General features: G+C 39.7%; 2 protein-coding genes across 4 annotated transcripts; one reads left to right on the top strand and one right to left on the bottom strand.

The window, feature by feature from the left end:
• The first annotated feature begins 795 nt into the window (after nt 1-795).
• Nucleotides 796-10,887, top strand: LOC145485755 (protein arginine methyltransferase NDUFAF7, mitochondrial-like). Of its 3 annotated transcripts, none has more exons than XM_081464374.1 (12): nt 796-1,298; nt 1,515-1,603; nt 1,701-1,760; nt 2,694-2,774; nt 3,245-3,352; nt 4,106-4,249; nt 4,638-4,790; nt 5,394-5,446; nt 5,683-5,890; nt 6,588-6,693; nt 7,799-7,866; nt 8,616-10,887. In XM_081464374.1, the coding sequence occupies exons 1-12, from the start codon at nt 1,226-1,228 to the stop codon at nt 8,760-8,762; spliced, it is 1,290 nt and encodes a 429-aa protein (XP_081320500.1). In that variant the 5' UTR covers nt 796-1,225; the 3' UTR covers nt 8,763-10,887. The 3 variants fall into 3 exon arrangements, with proteins under 3 accessions (XP_081320500.1, XP_081320499.1, XP_081320501.1); XM_081464373.1 differs by having other exon boundaries at nt 802-1,298; nt 4,106-4,279; XM_081464375.1 differs by lacking the exon at nt 796-1,298 and having other exon boundaries at nt 1,576-1,603; nt 3,142-3,352; nt 4,106-4,279.
• Nucleotides 10,888-11,591: 704 nt separating this feature from the next.
• Nucleotides 11,592-17,243, bottom strand: LOC145485756 (alpha-1,3-mannosyl-glycoprotein 4-beta-N-acetylglucosaminyltransferase C-like). The gene is made up of 3 exons (XM_081464377.1): nt 17,008-17,243; nt 14,539-14,631; nt 11,592-12,851 (listed from the first exon to the last, which is right to left on the bottom strand). The coding sequence occupies exons 1-3, from the start codon at nt 17,225-17,227 to the stop codon at nt 11,683-11,685; spliced, it is 1,482 nt and encodes a 493-aa protein (XP_081320503.1). The 5' UTR covers nt 17,228-17,243; the 3' UTR covers nt 11,592-11,682.
• Between the last annotated feature and the right edge of the window lie 69 nt (nt 17,244-17,312).

Genomic DNA, 17,312 nt, shown 5'->3' on the forward strand with positions numbered 1-17,312 from the left:
TGCATCAGTGTCACCAGTAAGTGCTGGCGATGCACAAAAATTTGTATACATGACACTTAAATAAAGATTCGTATTTACTCCATTTGCGTCTGGGAGACCGAGACATGTAAGCGACATTTTACAATTTTACCGGTTTGGGCATTTTTTTTTTTTTTTGGAGCCGCTCTTCCCATCCGTCCGGGAAAATCATATTTTCCACTAGGGAGGAATAATACTCCGGAGAATTTGAAGGAATCCTCTAATTCTAGGAAAAGGAAATCAAAATTTTACTAGGGAGGGCAAAATAACTCAGAGGATAAGATAGAAACGGGGGACGGAGTTTTTCGTAAAAACCAGCACCAGGACGGATTTCCCCGAGTCTGCTACAAACAGGCGTGGCTCATGACATGAGCATGCGTTGACGGCCTGTGACTTTATTGACCAGAATAGCAGTATTACCAAAACCCCCAAGACTGCAGAAGACCTGTCAGTGAGGGTAAGATTTTTTTCACTGCTTATGAAATGATATTTTGGTAATATACTAAGCCAAGCAAGTCTGATTTGAGAGGCGTGGTTTTATTAGCTGGCCGCAGTTCTGGGGCCCGTTTCTCGAAAGCCCCGGAAACTTTTCGGGCCAGTAAAGCCATAACAGAATCTCGAACCTTACGATCACAGAGCTGTTTTATTCACACATTCTTAATATGAAGAGAATTTCCCTTCATACAAGAAGTTTCAGGCGTATACACTTCTCCGTTTTTAGATACCGATGGTCTAAAAATGGCTTTACGGGCCCGAAAAGTTTCCGGGGCTTTCGAGAAACGGGCCCCTGGTCCGACGGAAAACTTCAGTCATTTTTGTCTAAATCAGTGCCACAGGTAGTGTGGAAAAACTCGCTTGACAACGGGTTAGGCGGGGACAACATATTATCATCATCGACTGATAAAACAGGTCAGCTTGTTATCGTTCTGGAATGAGGAAAGGTAAAAATGAGGAAATAACAAAATTAGGAGGTTGCAGCTGGTTAGGAATATTGCAAATATTTGTCATCTCCTAGGTCTCAATACAGCTGTAAGTTTGAGTTTTGGCTACGATAATGTGAAATAAATCGTCTCAGAAAGTAAATAATGTTCATTGCTTTCTGAAACCTTCAAAGCCTTCTAAACCGTGAATAAAGAGTAAGGGAAGGGAATTAAAAATTTTAAAATTCCTAATTGGGTTCCAGTCTGCCAAGGTTTTCGCGGCCAATATGGCCGCCCGCTTGGCATGGGTTTTGCAGAAAAAAACAAAGCTTTATAGTGCCTTCTCCAAATACTTTCCAGGTTTGTATTTGAGACAGGATAAACGCATAACCCAATGCTTATTTTGTTATGGGTCTCGCTCTATGCATGATTGGATTTAGCGTTCTGTGTACAACAAAAATAACCTGGATTCCAGTACAGCAGCCGATGTTGCCAGCTGGTGTGTAGCTTAGCACAAGATCTGCTTCAATGAGGCGTCGTTATAAGAAGCTTTTCTTGTTTTTTTTTTTTTTCTAGTTCATGGGTTAAGATGGCGTCAGTATTCGTCCTCGACAACACGTCCTGGGAATATTACGTTAAAAGAACATCTCATTAGCAGGATCAAGGTAGAAAATTGCAAGTAGTATTTTGATCCATATTTATTAAAATATGTGAGTCAGTTTATAATAATATAATTGTTATAATTTAATTTGGTACTACCAGGCATCTGGACCACTGACAGTTGCAGCCTTTATGCAGGAAGTCTTGACAAATCCATTGTCTGTAAGTTGAGGCTTATTTTTATTATGTTTAACTTTGAGCTTGGTTTTTTATAATAATAATAATATTGGAATGTAACATCTTTTAACACCAAACCATCGCTCTTAAATAGTACTGAATAAACTCAGCATCCTTTTGCAGTTAGAGTGAAAGAGAAACACTGTGCATCTAATTCAGTCTATAAATATATCTGAAACAAATATTGATAACAATTAAATCCTATAGACTGATAAATTTTATGTACAAAACAGCACTTTTACCCTTTTCTCCCCAAGAGTGCCAATTGGCACCCAACATTTAACTTTGTGAATATTTGATGGATTTCTATGGATTTTTGTCGCGAAGATTGTCTTGTGGAGATCTGCCCATTGAAGTCATAAAATTGTGACCCCCTCCTATCTAAGACATAGTTGACCACCTCCACAAGTTTTAAGTTCCTTTTTTCAGTTGCAAATGGAATGCAAGACTTGTTAGTAGAAGGCTGGTACATTTTTGAAGTTGTCCATTTTTGCATTTTAAAGCAATTTCTCTCAAAATGTCTACCTCCTTCATAGTTGCTGATGTCAATTCTTAAATAAGCTGATCAGTGGCTTTCAAATGGCATATTGTACACAAAGGAATGTCCTTATTTGCTGATTTGAGAAAAAACTGCTGTTTGCCTTGGGGGGTAAAGGGATAAACCTATTAAATCAATCCTGGAGGCGGTCAAGAGTGGTGGGTCTCAAACATTTGTTGTTTTAATAAATTGATACCCTGACAGCAGAGCCACCTCAATTTGTTCTAGGTAAGTCGGAAAAGATCAAAGAAAGATCGAGGTGGCTCTGCCAACGGGGTAATAAATTGAGAAAAATTTTAATAATCCCTGTGACTATGATCATGATAAATAATAAATTCTGTATCTCAATCTATAATTCAATAAAATTATTCCTATTTCAGGGATATTACATGAGTAATGATGTGTTTGGTCAAGCTGGAGACTTCATCACTTCACCTGAAATCAGTCAAGTCTTTGGAGAGGTATTATGCTTTCCCAGAAAATTACATTCCCTTCCTTGCCCCTTCATGCAGACACACAACATACATACAGCAGGTTTTTTGTTTTGAACCCTACCCATATGAAAATTCTAGTTAAGCCTCATACTTTGGTTTAAAATAAAATTATAGCTTTCCTCCACCCTCGAAGAATTCCCAGTGACCTTCCATGGGATGGGTATGTTCTTTTCTGGAACCACACATTACTGTCAAGCTATATAAGTGAACACTTAGGGCTACTCCATCTGCATGTTACAACTTTCTGTGGTAACATGGAAATCAGATATGAGATCAAATGATAAGAACGATCCTAAAAGTCACTTTCAATGACATGAATTTTTTCTCTTCCTAGACTTGCTTCTTCCAGCACTGTACAAAAATACATTATTTGGGTTTTTTTCCTTTGCTGTTTGATGTTTCTTGGTAAGTTTTTATCTTTTAAACTTTATTTGAAGCTTGTAGGCGTGTGGTTTGTAAACCAATGGATATCATCAGGAAAGAAAAACTTACAACTTGTTGAGCTTGGACCTGGGAGAGGAACGTTAGCTTCAGATTTATTGAGAGTGAGTCTTCAATTCACTTCTGTTAATGAATTCTAGAAATAATAATAATAATAATAATAATAATAATAATAAATAATAATAATAATAATTTATTATTATTATTGTAATCACAATAGAGAGCTTGAATTTGATTTAATGCTACCAGAGTCAGAATTGTTGCTTATTATATAGGTCAAATTATTCACAAGAAGATTATTACAATAAAATATAGTAATGAATATGATTATTATGTTCATTAATAAATATTTTAGATAATCGTTGTATGAGAATAACCATGATTTAATTGCTCTTTTTCTGCCTTGAAGTTTGATCACACCAAAATGCAAATACAGTCCTGTGGAATTTTGATTTTTCGAACCACATACCGGTTGTTAGGAAATGGTAACTGGTTCAAAAAAGCCTGACTCTTTTCAAGTTTATGTGCATTTGCATAATTTAAGTATTATTGCTCAAAGGGTTATTTAACAATGGATGACTGCTGCTCAGTTAATTTGAAATCATTTTAGAACTCATAGTTGTCAAAAATAAATAGAATTATATAAAATACTGTGACTTAGCCCCCTTAATCCAGCTCAAAATAATACAAGATTCAGGATGATATCAGGGAAATACCCTGGGACAGATCCACTAGTTGGTGTAAACTGGTTTGATTGATTTTGTACTCATTCAGCCTTTGAGAATAAGCTAATTAGACAAAATGGGCATCATGTTGAACTTAGGGTACTGACGTAAACTATATAATTTATGAACAAGGTATTTCACAAGTTTCCTGAACTGCACAGTAAAGTCTCTTTGAACTTGGTTGAAGTGAGTCCAACATTAAGTGAAATGCAAGAAAAGACACTCACTGGCACATTGCTCAACAATCATCAAAAGCACAAAGAAAGGCAGGAGGAGGTAACAGATAAAAAATCACAGAGCAGTGAGGTACAACATACAAATAAGAAGAAATGATAGTTTGGAACTGTAGCATGTTGGGTTTCAAGATTTGAGTGTATGTCAACTCAGTCATCAAGACTGTTATTTCACTTTGATTTCGACATGGAACACAAAGGGATTTCCCTCACTTGCACTAGGTTTATAAATTGTCTCTTCTTATTATACCTAAATTCAGAATCAGCCAATTAGAAACTTTGCAGTGTATCTACTGCCTGTGATGTCAAGTCACTGGCCTGATTTTGACAGTAAAATACCTAAATCCTACCTGTTTTGCTTATTCTTTATTTCCTGGTTGTTGTAGTTTTAAGTGAAGCTTCTTAATTTTTTTCTTTTTTTAAACTGTCAGGATGTGTTATCATTGTGTTACAAAAGGTGTGTCAGCCAGACTGGTGTCCCTGTGTCATGGTACAGAGCTGTCCAAGATGTCCCGCTACAGGGTGGCAATTGTTTTTTTGTGGCTCATGAATTCTTTGATGCTCTCCCAGTTCACCAGTTCCAGGTACTGGTCCTGATCTTTTGATGTTGGTAAGATTGTCTAATGTAACCTACACCCTGTTTGTCTGACTGGGTAGGCTAGTGTTCCCTGTTTAGTAATGCTTGGCAAAGTCAGTTTATTTGTACATGTATCTTGAGTCTGGGCCATGGAATCTTAGAGGTAGTTAGCGAAAGCCTTAAACACTTTGCCACGATAGTGTGATTTTTGCCACCTTGTGACAAACATGAATCATCATTAGTACATATTGTTTGAAGTAACACTCTCAGTCGGCCACACTCTGACAAACAAAGCTGTGCATCAGAAAAATACACTTCTGTCAAGGAGAAGAACTAGAAATATAACATGGTACATTCAAATATTAGAAAAGCAATCTTTAAGATTTGATTGAATTTCAGAGTGGTTTCATGCTTTAATATTTTAACATATTGACCAAGTCTATAGTCTTGTGGTTGCAGAGATGCTCTAGATGTGTATTGGCATGCTTAAGGATTTTTTAAGGTCAGGACAAGGGGGTAGGACTTTTCATGAAATCAGTTAATAAGCTCTATCCTTGGGAGAAAGCCTGATGCACACTTGTTTTTAATAAATGCTATTCTTCTTCTGTAGAAAACAGCTCATGGCTGGAGAGAAATTTTTGTTGATGTTTCACCAGAGAAGGGGTGTGTACACTGTAGAGAGCTTTGGTTTTAAGCTTGAATCAAATTTTAACACAGACTAGATTTCTGAAGAGTGCTTTTATGCCCTTTTACCAGCTTGTGTTATTCAAGATAGTGAATAATATATTTTTTGCTCTTGGATGATAACCTTGACTCACATCATCTCTTATACCTCACAAGTACTTTTGGCATATTATTTTCTTATTTTCATGTAATGTTCTATGCGGGTTTTTTTATAGGTCCTCACAACTGAGGTTTGTCCTAGCCCCTGGTCCTACATTAGCCTCACAGACCCTGGTACCTCAAGGGATTTCATGGGATCAGATAGAGGTGTGCCCACAGGGTGGTGCTATTGTGCAGCACATGAGTGAGGCCTTAGCAGAGCAAGGAGGATGTGCATTGATTGTGGATTATGGAGAAGATGACAGCAAAAGGCACACTCTGAGGGTCAGTTCAATGGGAGATTAAGCCAGTGAACTCTCTTTTCCATAACCTGAAGCAACTAGTCGTATTGCTTTCCTCCCTGGATGAGATGCCACTCCATTGCAGGTGCAGGTCCCCCCTCTCAAGAAACCCAGGCACTCCTTCCCTGTTTTTGGATTACATGCTGAACATTTTGCCAGAGAAGTATACCAATATACCATAAAATGGCAGTTAAACCCCCCCCCCCCGCCCCATCTTCGCTTGAAAGGCCCGCTGTTTAAAGACCCATCCGTCAGTTAACAAAAAAACTTAACTAACTTGTCTAAAGTGACCCTCACCAGCAGAGCGTTGTGATTCCAATTTCAATAGCCATCGAACACACTTGCAAGTGGAGAGCACATTAAAACAAATTTGCTACTGAGACTGACAATGTATCTACCATAATTGCTTTTAAGTCATTTCTTGTCTGTTCATTTTCAAACGGCTTTTTACAATGCGTATAATCACCCGCACCCCACTACCCAACAAAAACCACCCCCAGTTGATAAGCCTACCCAAAACCCCTTGGGAATGAATTTGTGGAGGGAGCCGTGTGAGCCTCATACCTCATAGTGCCCCAGATAAAAAAATTAGCAGACTGAGAACCTAGAGTGCATATTTATAATCGCCTGCCACATTTCATGGCTGATTGATCTCGAAGTTTTCCTCTTGTTGTCTTTAGGCATTCAAGAAACATAAATTACATGATGTATTAGTGGATCCTGGAAATGCAGATGTTACAGCTAATGTTGATTTTTCGTACCTCAGGAAGGCTACCCGTGGAAAAGGTTAGTGAAATCCTGAGTCACTGTACATTCTTTTACTCCCAGAGAGTTAGTATGCGACCCAGTAATTGATGAAAGGCACAAAAAAAAAAACAGAAAACAAAGACCACACACACATACGAAACACTCGGACGGACACAGGTGATGTGATACCTAAAAAAAACTGAACGGAGCTGTTTAAAATAGTCCGTTTGGTTACCTAAGCACTGCAAAATTATCGTGGCATCTTTTTGATTATCTATTCCCCTTTAAAACAATGGCGTTCTCGCGCTCACGTCGAATTTTGCGTGCACTCAAACTTCAATTGTCAGGGAATTGTTAGGTCAAATTGCTGAAAGCTTAAAACCATTCCGTACGAAAACCGAATGAATACTTCAAGGTTTAGACGCGTGGAGATACGATAATATCTTCACCTTTTAGATTTGGTTTGGTAATCCCTCCCACCTAAGCACTTTTACTGTTAAAAGATTTCGCTTTTGAAATACGACCAAAGCGTTTTCAAGGAAACCCTGTACCCACTTTTCTCCTTATAGTCTTGCGATGTTGCCGCAGAGTTCGGCAGCAACACGAGTACAAAACAAACTAGCTTTTTGTACATCAGAATGTACATCAGAAAACTGAAAATTCGTCGCAAACTCTTTCTCGCAGCACTCCGAAAGGCTCCGCTCGCAAGAATAATGTTGTGAATGAAGACTTGCGCGCACTTGACGTAATAATCACTTTGTATTCTCCAAGCGCGCGCAGTTATCTGATATGTCAGTAAGCGTCCTTAAGGCTGGTTTCCATATGATTGCTATGATCGTCGAACTTAAGTCTATCTCAGCAAATTGAAATCTTTTATCTATACAAAAGCATTACACAAAATCGGTTACGTGTTAGAACCAGAATGTAGATGAGGTATAATGAGAGATATATGAGGATAACTGCCGATAATTTCTTCTTAGAATTTCTTTAGAACTTACCCGCTGGCTATTTTAAATCAGGGTCTGTTTGCAGATATAAATATCAACATCTAGTATTGTTTAGCGTCTTCCGCGCCGAGCCTTAAATCTGCTGCCTTGTAACGGATCGTTTGATAGTTTCTATTTTTGTTTAATTATTTTGACAGTTCAAACGTTTGGACCAGTTACACAGAGCTCATTTCTTCAGCAAATGGGGATCGACACGAGAATGAAGGTAAGCAAGGTGTCACCCTCTCTAAATAAAGTTGATTGATTGACTGATTGAAGGTTCTCAGGTCCCGCTCGGGCCTTCGCGAAAAATTCGCATTGAAATAATGATATGAGATGTGGGAAACGGCGTGCTGTCTTGTTGTCAAATACTCCGTCTCCCCTTGAGCGAGGGACGAGGCGGGATGGCAGGAGCTTGTTAAAATCCGCGGAAAAGCAACAAACACACGACTGTGGAAATGAAGGTGCACTGCGCGCATCTTGTCAGCAAATTGTCATGGTACAAATTTGATAAGCAATGTGTTGTTCGAACTGTCTTAAGTTCACGGACTAAGTATTTCAGAGTTTCTTCGTAGCCCAATTCTTTGCGTCATGTTTGCGCTTCAGAAAATAAGCGACCCTGCGAGCTGGTCTTAGTGACAGAAAGACTCCCCTGTTTTTGGTTTCGGACGAACCGTAAAGCCACTTTCCTGCCTTTCTCGCCGTGTTTGGATTATGTTTGAGGCAAGCCTATGATGCTCGTTGTTCATGGGTGAAAACTAAGTCGTTGTTTCATCATCATCGTCATTTAAAATGCACGGAGCCACAGTTCATTACATTTAATCTGATCTTCCTGTGATAGCCGTGAAACGTTTTACACAATGTTAACGAAACACTTTGCACTACAATGACTTTTCATATACCTAATTTTTCTAATCATAATCGTTGATTTGTTGACCTAATGATTACCTTTCACTCTTTCTTTTTCCTTGTTAGGTACTTCTGAAAAACGCTGATTCTTCTCAAGCAGAACAGCTACAAAGCGGCTACAAGATGTTGACAAGCGCGGCAGAGATGGGAGAGAAATTCAAGTTCTTTAGCCTTGTGCAGCATGGACTGCCTGAACCAGCCGCTTTCAGATGACGAGGACGGAGGAAAAAGAATGTTGCTGTTGTCAGCGGTTTCTGGATTTGGCTCGCTCGGCCGGAAAATGAAATGATCGATGCATTTTTTAGAAAAACACTGGCTGGCTTAGTTTCCCAAAGTGTCAAGGTGTCCAGCAACATGCCGAACATGTACATAGCTTAAAGCGTATTGTCGAGTTTTTTTATATAGATTACATGCAATCGTTTTGAGGAAATTATTTCCAGTGTCGATACAGAGCACAATTTTCCCCAGACAATACTCCTACTATTTGGTAAAACGACGAACTGGTTCAATTCTACGATGTTGACTTCCCAAAAGCACCGATTTCAGTAGTATTTCCAAATGTGCTTTTAATCTAAAAACTCTTATAACGAAGTAGATAAACTGAAAATAAATTTTAAAAAGTCTTCCTGTTTTCACTGTCATGCCATCAAAAATGAAAATGGTGACCATGATTAGATTAAGTCAAAGAATCTGTGATATGATAGAGGACAGAGCACTTTGCGGATGCTCAAAAAGCGAGTGCGGTCAGTTGTCTGGCCTGAGGTTGTGATTCATGGTGCTGACCAAAAGGATAGCAGGCTTTGCGGGCGAGAATGTCAGAACGTTCGCCGGCAATAAACAAAGATTAAACAATCAACTGAACTGAGGCGTTTTGTATGTTTTATCTTTGTTTCAGTGATGCTACGAAAATTTAACAAAACTCCACAATTTGCGAGATGCTCAATAAAGCGATGTAACTCGATTTTTACAAATGTACACCTTACAGTCACTGTCCCTGTCAGTGCAAAGCAAGATACTGCAGGAACCCTTAAAACTACGCTCGACCTCCGCTGTTCTTTTGAGTCTGCTCTCCGTTTGAGTTTTTGGTCCATGGATTAGGGCTCGAACCTAACACAATAGGGACCTTAAGCACCGACGACGACCGGAAGTAAAATTTCTCCTTACCGCGCTACCGCGCATGCTACACTCGTCGTCTACGTGAAGTTTAGGACGTCAAAACGTCAGGTTTGCCGTCCTGAGCGAACGTGAGTAAGTATTAATCTATTTACGCAGTGTTTCACTGAGGCAGAAAATGTATATCAAACTATTGAAATTAAAGTTGGTTATTTATTTAACCTCAGCTTTGTATCAACTAGATTTTACGGCGAGTTTGGTGTAGAAATCGTTGGTAATAACATTATTTTGGGTTTGTCGATTTGTCCGTTGTTGAATTTGGTTGTCAGCAAAAGGAGAAAATTAAATGAATTCAGAATTAAGTTGAAAAATGACTCTGTATTTCATTTTCTTCTGGTTCCTATCTACATGTAGGCTTTCGCTTATGTTTTTAGGATAGAATTTATACCGTGAAGGACGTTTTAGATTATATCGGGCCGAAAATTCGGCATCACTCATCTCTTCGAGTGAAAACCTGTTATGTTCTTCGTATGAGAAATCGGGATTTCTCGACATCAATTCCTCATGTAGGACTGAAAATTTGTTTTCATCGATAGTACCCTTTTCGTAGCTCAAGAGAAACAGGTCTTGAAAGAAAGACATGACAAAATTTTTCGATAGTTTTAGGTCGATATTTACAAGAACTCAGCTCTGTTATCATGTACTCGCATTTGGTTTTCACGCCGTGAACGACGTCCTCGACCCAGTCCTACAACAGTTTTACTCGTCGTCGTCGTCCCATTCGTCGTCGGTGATTAAGGTCCCTAATACCACGACGGCGACGCCAGCGAGAACGTCGCCAAATAAAAGGTTTAATGAGTAGAACAATATAAATCTACGTACATTTCTTAGCAGTCCTCTGCAAAACAACAACGTGAGATGACTTAGTTCTCCGTAGTCCGAGGAAACGCGAGCGGCGCCGGTTAAGTTTTCGTATTACCATTTGGATTAAACACTGTCATTGCACATGTAGCCTGAGCACGGTTTTGCAGCCATTGGCGTACTGAACAGATCTAGACACTTGTTGCGAATTTCGTCGGTAAAATATAAATCTTTTTTGATTAGGCGTCGTTGCGTAAGCTCCCTGATAAGAGAATGAAACGAAAGTACCATCGGAAAATGGAAACCCTGTAAATATATCAACAAAAAGTCATTCTCCTTGACCATTCTTTGTTTCTTTTCTTAGATAGTAATATATAGATTTAGGCCAGCCTAAAAGCGTAGCTCCTGGGCCGCGTTGTTCAGAGTCAAATAACCCAGGAGAAAGGTAGAATTCTGATTTCAGTTTTGTAGCTTTGCGGCGCGGTTCTCTGTATATTGTTTGGCCTTCTGTTTTGAGCTTTAATAATCACTGTATACACAAAACAAAGCAGCCAAAAAACATTTGTATAGAAAAAAAAGTTATAATTCGGTTAACTTTTAATCCTTGGTTAGCGTTAACCGGCTTCCGAACAATCCTGCCCTGTTTTCAACAAGTTAACCTGAGATGAGCCCGCAATCCAATCGAAAGCCAGCACTTGGTCAGCGGTCAACTTCAAAAAAACACGCGACCTCGATAAGCTGTAAACTTGAGCCCGCGATATGGTCACGTGATACTGGTCAGCGGATACCTTGTTTTGACAGGTGTCAATTGATCATAACATGGATGTCCAATATCAAAGAAGTACACGGTAAACCAAGACTGCATGTCTCTGTCAACCTATTATTTGGAGTATGGCGGTCATGTTGCGCGACTCCGTCGTCGTCGCCGTCGTGCGTACGCGCCCACGAGCAATACCGTTAGCCATGATGACCATGAGAAAATCAATTCATGGGTTTCCTTTTCTCTCCTATATGAGTATGGGGCTCCGCTTGGCGGCCCTTCGGGCCGCCGGAGCTCCGCTATGATGATGAACATGTGATGGTAATCCAGTCTCCAGGTCAAAAAGCAGCCGAGAAGACCAATCGAGGGACTGGAGCAGAGTTTTAATTGGTCAGTTGGCTACCAAATATCAATCTCGCGCAGAAAAATCCATTGACGTTGATCCCGTTCTACTAAGATTTTTAAACAAGTGACCTTCCTGGACTTATCTAGAGATGCTTTCGCTTGTCCCCGGTTGAAAAATCCAATAATCTCGAACTTTCCGCAGGAATCTTTGCCACTCGTCTGTGTTTCATTGTCTTCAGCTGACCGGAAGCTAGCTTGCAAAACACCAAAATGTAACAAATGTTGAGGGGCCCTGTAAGATCCTGTATCCACGAACACTTTCTGAACAGCCGTCGCCGCGTTAAATTTTATCAAGACGTAATCATTTTTCTGGGAATACCTGCTCCAAAAATAACCACTGCCCTTGTCATAAGCATCCTGCGGGGCACCTTGATAAGAAGCCAGTGATGAGGTTACAGTGGCAGGTGGGTTCAGGCCTTTGTACTTCTGATCGTACTGATCAAAAAATGGTTCCAAATCATTTGAATTATGCAACCCTTTTTCTGCGAGCGAAGACTGAACACCAATGTGTTCGAACAACGACGCCAAAAAGGGTTCTTTATTATAGCGATACACTACATTTGGAAACTTGATTTTTGTCCACTGGTTCATCAGCCAATCAATGGGCATTTCGTCATACATGAGGTAAAAATATGAAGCGATATTTTCGAGGTCGTGTGAATAATAAACCTTCGCCACGCTTCCTCTAACGGCAACATTGAGGCTCGGCCAGTCAGTGTCAGTTTGTGATGTTATAAAATCCCTCAGCTTGGAAACGAAGCTGGGGGAAGATTTCACGTCATCTTCGAGATGAATGTAATAATGGCTGAAGTTCTTACAGTAACACATCAAGAAAGAGTTGTCAAGGTTTTCCTTGGAACGCCAAGCTCTTCTTTGAACAGAATCGCCATATTTCTCTTTGATATTATTAAGATCTGGATAATATTCTGGATATGCTTCAATCACCGTCAGAAACCCTTGTTCAATATATTTGTCAAAAGTTTTGAACAGTTCCCTCCTCATGGTGGATTTTGTTGGCTCCTGGAGATCAGCAAGAAGTATCACAACATAGACGTCTTTCTTTTCCAGGTCGCTGGTGTGATTGATCAAACTTTGAGTGGTTTGTAGCAGATAGTTTGCCCCATTAGGCCTGACAACTGACGCTATTCCAATTGTAAGAAGACCTTATAAATATAAAAAGAATTCCATAAATAAAAACGTTATTCGCGATCGATCACGCGGGTGTTGACAATTCTTTGCTGCAATTGCATTAGCAGTTGCTTATTGCCGTGTTTCTATCACGGGACGGGTCGACCTCCAAGCCACCCCTACGCTACCCCCCACCCCCCTTCCCATCATGAGTGTGAGCCTAGAAAACGGAGAAGCAGTATTGACGCCCAAATTGAATTGGATGTAAACACAGTTAAAAATATTCAGTGTTCAGGGGCTGTGTACAATGATCTATTCACTCACAGGCAAGAATTGATGTTCTCTTCCTTGCAAGTTCTCATTCATTATAAAGTCAACTGAGCACTCGGGCCAAACTATAGCTAGTTCTCACCGCCAGAAGTTTAACTGGTTTCTGTAACATGAAGCTATTATGGATAATGCCGCCATCACAGGATAGGATGACTGTCTATGGTAGATTGTCCCGCCCTACATTTTGTGGTATTAAAAGTACCCTTACGTGCATTTCGCAATTCAAACCTAGATGGAGAAAGACTTGTTACAAGTCTTGTCCTTTATCACAGCCCAGTAGCCCTCCCATGCAAGTGCTTGCTTTTTTGTTCATGCTCAGTGCTTAGTATATTTACTAAATGGACAATTGTGTCTCATTGAGGTCTAGCAAAACTGCAAATGGACGCACGAGGAGGGGGATATCAGGGGGTTCTAAACACCGCAACAACGCAAAAACAACAACAACAACAACAACAACGAACACCGCATCACCGCAAGAAAAGTCAACGAAACACCGTCACCGCAACACGTATTTTTAGCGCCGTGATTCGTTCACCTACACCTTCAATAATACTTTTATACCTCAACAATTTTCCACAAAATAAACACATTGTTTCTGTCCTCGCTCCTCCACGTGTCTACCGAACATAGAGTTCCGGGTGGCAGAGGTCGAGTTACTTGTCAAGTTACGTATAAATGAAAACAGCTTCGGATTGGCAGCCGAAGCATATTGAAGATTGACTGGAAGGTGATGGTCTGTAGTTTTTTACAAATTATTTATCTCGATGGTACGTGTTTGTCATAAATTAGTATCGATTAACGAAGTTTACACGCTAAATTTAGGTCAAATTTAGGTTTGAGAAAGGTAGATGAAAAAACCTAGCACCACAAACAATTTCATTTCACCGAACACCGCAGCCTGAAAAACACAAACATCGCACACCGTAGGGTTTGAGATCACCGCAACACCGCAAGTTGAGATTTTATTCACCGCATCACCGCATTGAAAAAACATCAACACCGCAACACCGCAAATCCCCATGTCCCCCTCCACGAGTGGTTTAGAATATAGCTTGAAAAAGGCGAAAATGTTTACATCCAAGAAAGGGCGTTCATTGAGCCGGCAAAACTAACATCCGACACAAAGTTGCTCTAAAATTTCCAATCGTGCATCAATAAAAGAATAATGTACACTCAACTCCTAGAGTGGATATACGGTAGCAATATTCTCAGCCCCAGTGGTGCGGTATCCTCAGGATTAACTACACAGTATATGGTTGAAATACACGAACAAGCTAGCCTTTTGTTGAGGATGTTCCGAGAGCGGAGAAGCTATCTTCGGGCTCACAGAATTGACTAGTCAAACCTGCACTGCCGGCTATAATCTCTCAATTAATTTCGTCGTTTGCTCACGTTTTGTTGTTGGGTATCTGCCCAGCTTGGTCACTTCGGAGCTGCTCATTACTTCCTTCTCTGGACATAAGGAATACCTCTTCTTCAAATGTTCTAGAAATATAAATGAAAGATGCATAAATTTAATTTTAACTGTATCTTTTCGAAACAATCTATACTGACTTAAAATAACCAGTAGAACTTCAAAGCCATTTGCATTGTTTGTGTTTTAGGTGGTAACGGTAACGCCCATAAATTAATGAATAAAAAGATAGATAAATAAATAAATTTCTCGGCTTCTACGCTTGCGCATTCTTGACCTGCCAATGCTTTCTTGTCTTTCTTGTCTTTCGACCTTTTCCAGCTCGCCTGGTTTGTTGGGGATAGTCTGGTCAGCATGGCCACACTGGTCGCCGATGATAGTCGTGATATACCGAACGAGGAATTCAACATGTAAAGCTGATTATGAAAAGCTCTATGCGGCGGCTGCTGTGATCAATCTGAAGTGGTCTCGCCAGCTGAAGCGATTAATGATAAACGTAACGCGCTGACTAGCACACATCACTTGCACACACCTCCACAAGAAAGCAGGACGGGCAATATGAACGATCTTTTTCTTTCACTGATACTAGCACGTGAGCAAAAGAAAGCAAAACAGAATAAACGTTTACTGAAAGAAACGTTACAATCACTTGTGGTTACTTATCGTGCTACCCTTTGATTTCCAGGTAAAAAAGGGCGGGATAAATGGATGGGAAGGTGGGAACCCTATTGTGGACCCTGATAATTTGAAATATTTGTAAAAACTGTGTAAAGTGTGATAACAAGTTTTTGGCGACCTTGTAAACCTGGGAGAACCTGTGTTAACTAATCCTAAACAATCTTTATTGATGCCAATGAATTCGTTGTGCAGGGTTATTCCATTTTAGGTAAGTCAGTTATGCTCGTAAATGTTAATTACTTACAGCCTCAGGTAGCTAGCTCTCACCTCAAGGTGTTGCATGATAATACAGATCGACAGGTGGTTACCATGACCTGCCACGGTATTATTGGGCTTTCACAAGCTCTTACTGTTGGCTTTTGTCTACGAAATTATCTCCTCACAAAGGTAGAGTGGTTTCATTAAGTGAACAAAGTTTTCATTGTACTGAGAGGAAGCTGTCTTGCACTGGACTCTACTAATTCACAAATTTTTTTTGAATGTTTTCAATAAAAGTAAAACCGACTCAAATAGCTGTCCTGTTTGTCGTCCATTTGCTGTGACAAATTCACAAGAGCTTGAATTTTCTCGATCTCGTATTTTGTCAATTCAAATTTTGAAAAGTACTATCATTTGACGAAATGACTTTTAAATGCAGGATTGGTTTACAGGTCATCAAAAAGCCGCGAGAAAATTAGTTAAGCTTGTTAGACTTTTGTTACAGCTAATTTAGACAAAATCAAGGTCTAAAACACTTTTGAAAACAATTTATAGCGGTTGCCTGCGATATCTAAACGCAAAATTCAACATCATATAGAGTTAGTTTTACTAGCGAACGTACAGTACTTGTAAATCTACTACGGAACTATCTTCCAATAGTACAGTACCGCTCGAAATACTGATCCTCATAAAATTACGAGTCACAGGATAAACAAACTTTGTTCTCCGGAATATCATATTTGTTGGTTAGGCCATCCCCTTTTTTTTTTAGTTTATTGTCGAATGCGTTTTCTGATTTTGGGTCGGTCGGTCGGAAAAAGAAAAAAAAAAACAAAAATAAAATTGGGAAAGCAGTCTGGAGCTAGGAGGCCCGGTACCTCAGCATAATATCCGTGGAGCCTGGAAACAACAAGGTGTGGTTACAAAGTCAACATCGCGGCAATGGAGGAAGGAAAAAGTCGACGTCGTTGTCAAAATCAAACGAGAACAGGGAAAAACTAAAAATCTGTAAGGCAAAAACTTGCTTATGTTTCAGATTAAAGTGACAATTGTTTGAAATAATGTGTCATTGCGTTCATTGCCTTCTGTGTAACTTTTTTTTTTTTTTTTTTTTTTTGAAAACGCGAAAATCTGGGTCGGTGGGACGACGCTAAACAGAGAAAAAAAGGGGATGGCCTTACTTTAAGAAAAACAAATCTCAGCGGGCCAATATTATTGAGATTCCAGTGGCTCTAACAATCAAGTCCAGAGTCCAATTCGATTTGTTATGGACGTTTTACGAAATATGGAACTCTTACCCGCAAAGACGCAGGGGATGAAACAAAATTAAAAGGAAATTGAGGTCGAAGAATTAAAAAGAGTTCGTGCTGATAAGTGCTGATTTAAGTCCAGTGTGTGACCGTTCAAATAAAAGCTATCGAGCAACGCGCGAATATTTTGAGGGACTAAATAAATTTAAACTTGAGCTGTACTATTGAAGGCTTACACCAGAAATTAGACACAAAGAGTTCAAAAACTACAGTACTCTATGAAAGTTACAAATTAAAATCTCAAAACACTGGGTTCTTTACCTCTCTGATCGCGTGTATACCTCTTCAGTCTTTCATTCGAAAGGGTTTCCAGCTGATTACGCAGAAAATCAGATCTTGTCATAAGATATTCGTTTCTTCGCAAAAATGTTGTACAAACGGTGAACAATGCCATCACAAGAGTTGCTGCTGATATCAAACGACCGAGGTAATTCCATGTAAAGTAGCGTCTAGCTGACCCGAGTAGTCTTGCTGAAACCATCGCTCGTTCGTTCTGTGAAAACCCGACGACAAAAAGCTTTGTGTCTGAGTTACGTGTTGTACCTGAGTTACAGTTGAGGCGTAAT

Source organism: Orbicella franksi, chromosome 4 (assembly GCF_964199315.1).
Source record: "Orbicella franksi chromosome 4, jaOrbFran1.1, whole genome shotgun sequence".
In the NCBI taxonomy this organism is placed as follows: Eukaryota; Metazoa; Cnidaria; class Anthozoa; order Scleractinia; family Merulinidae; genus Orbicella; species Orbicella franksi.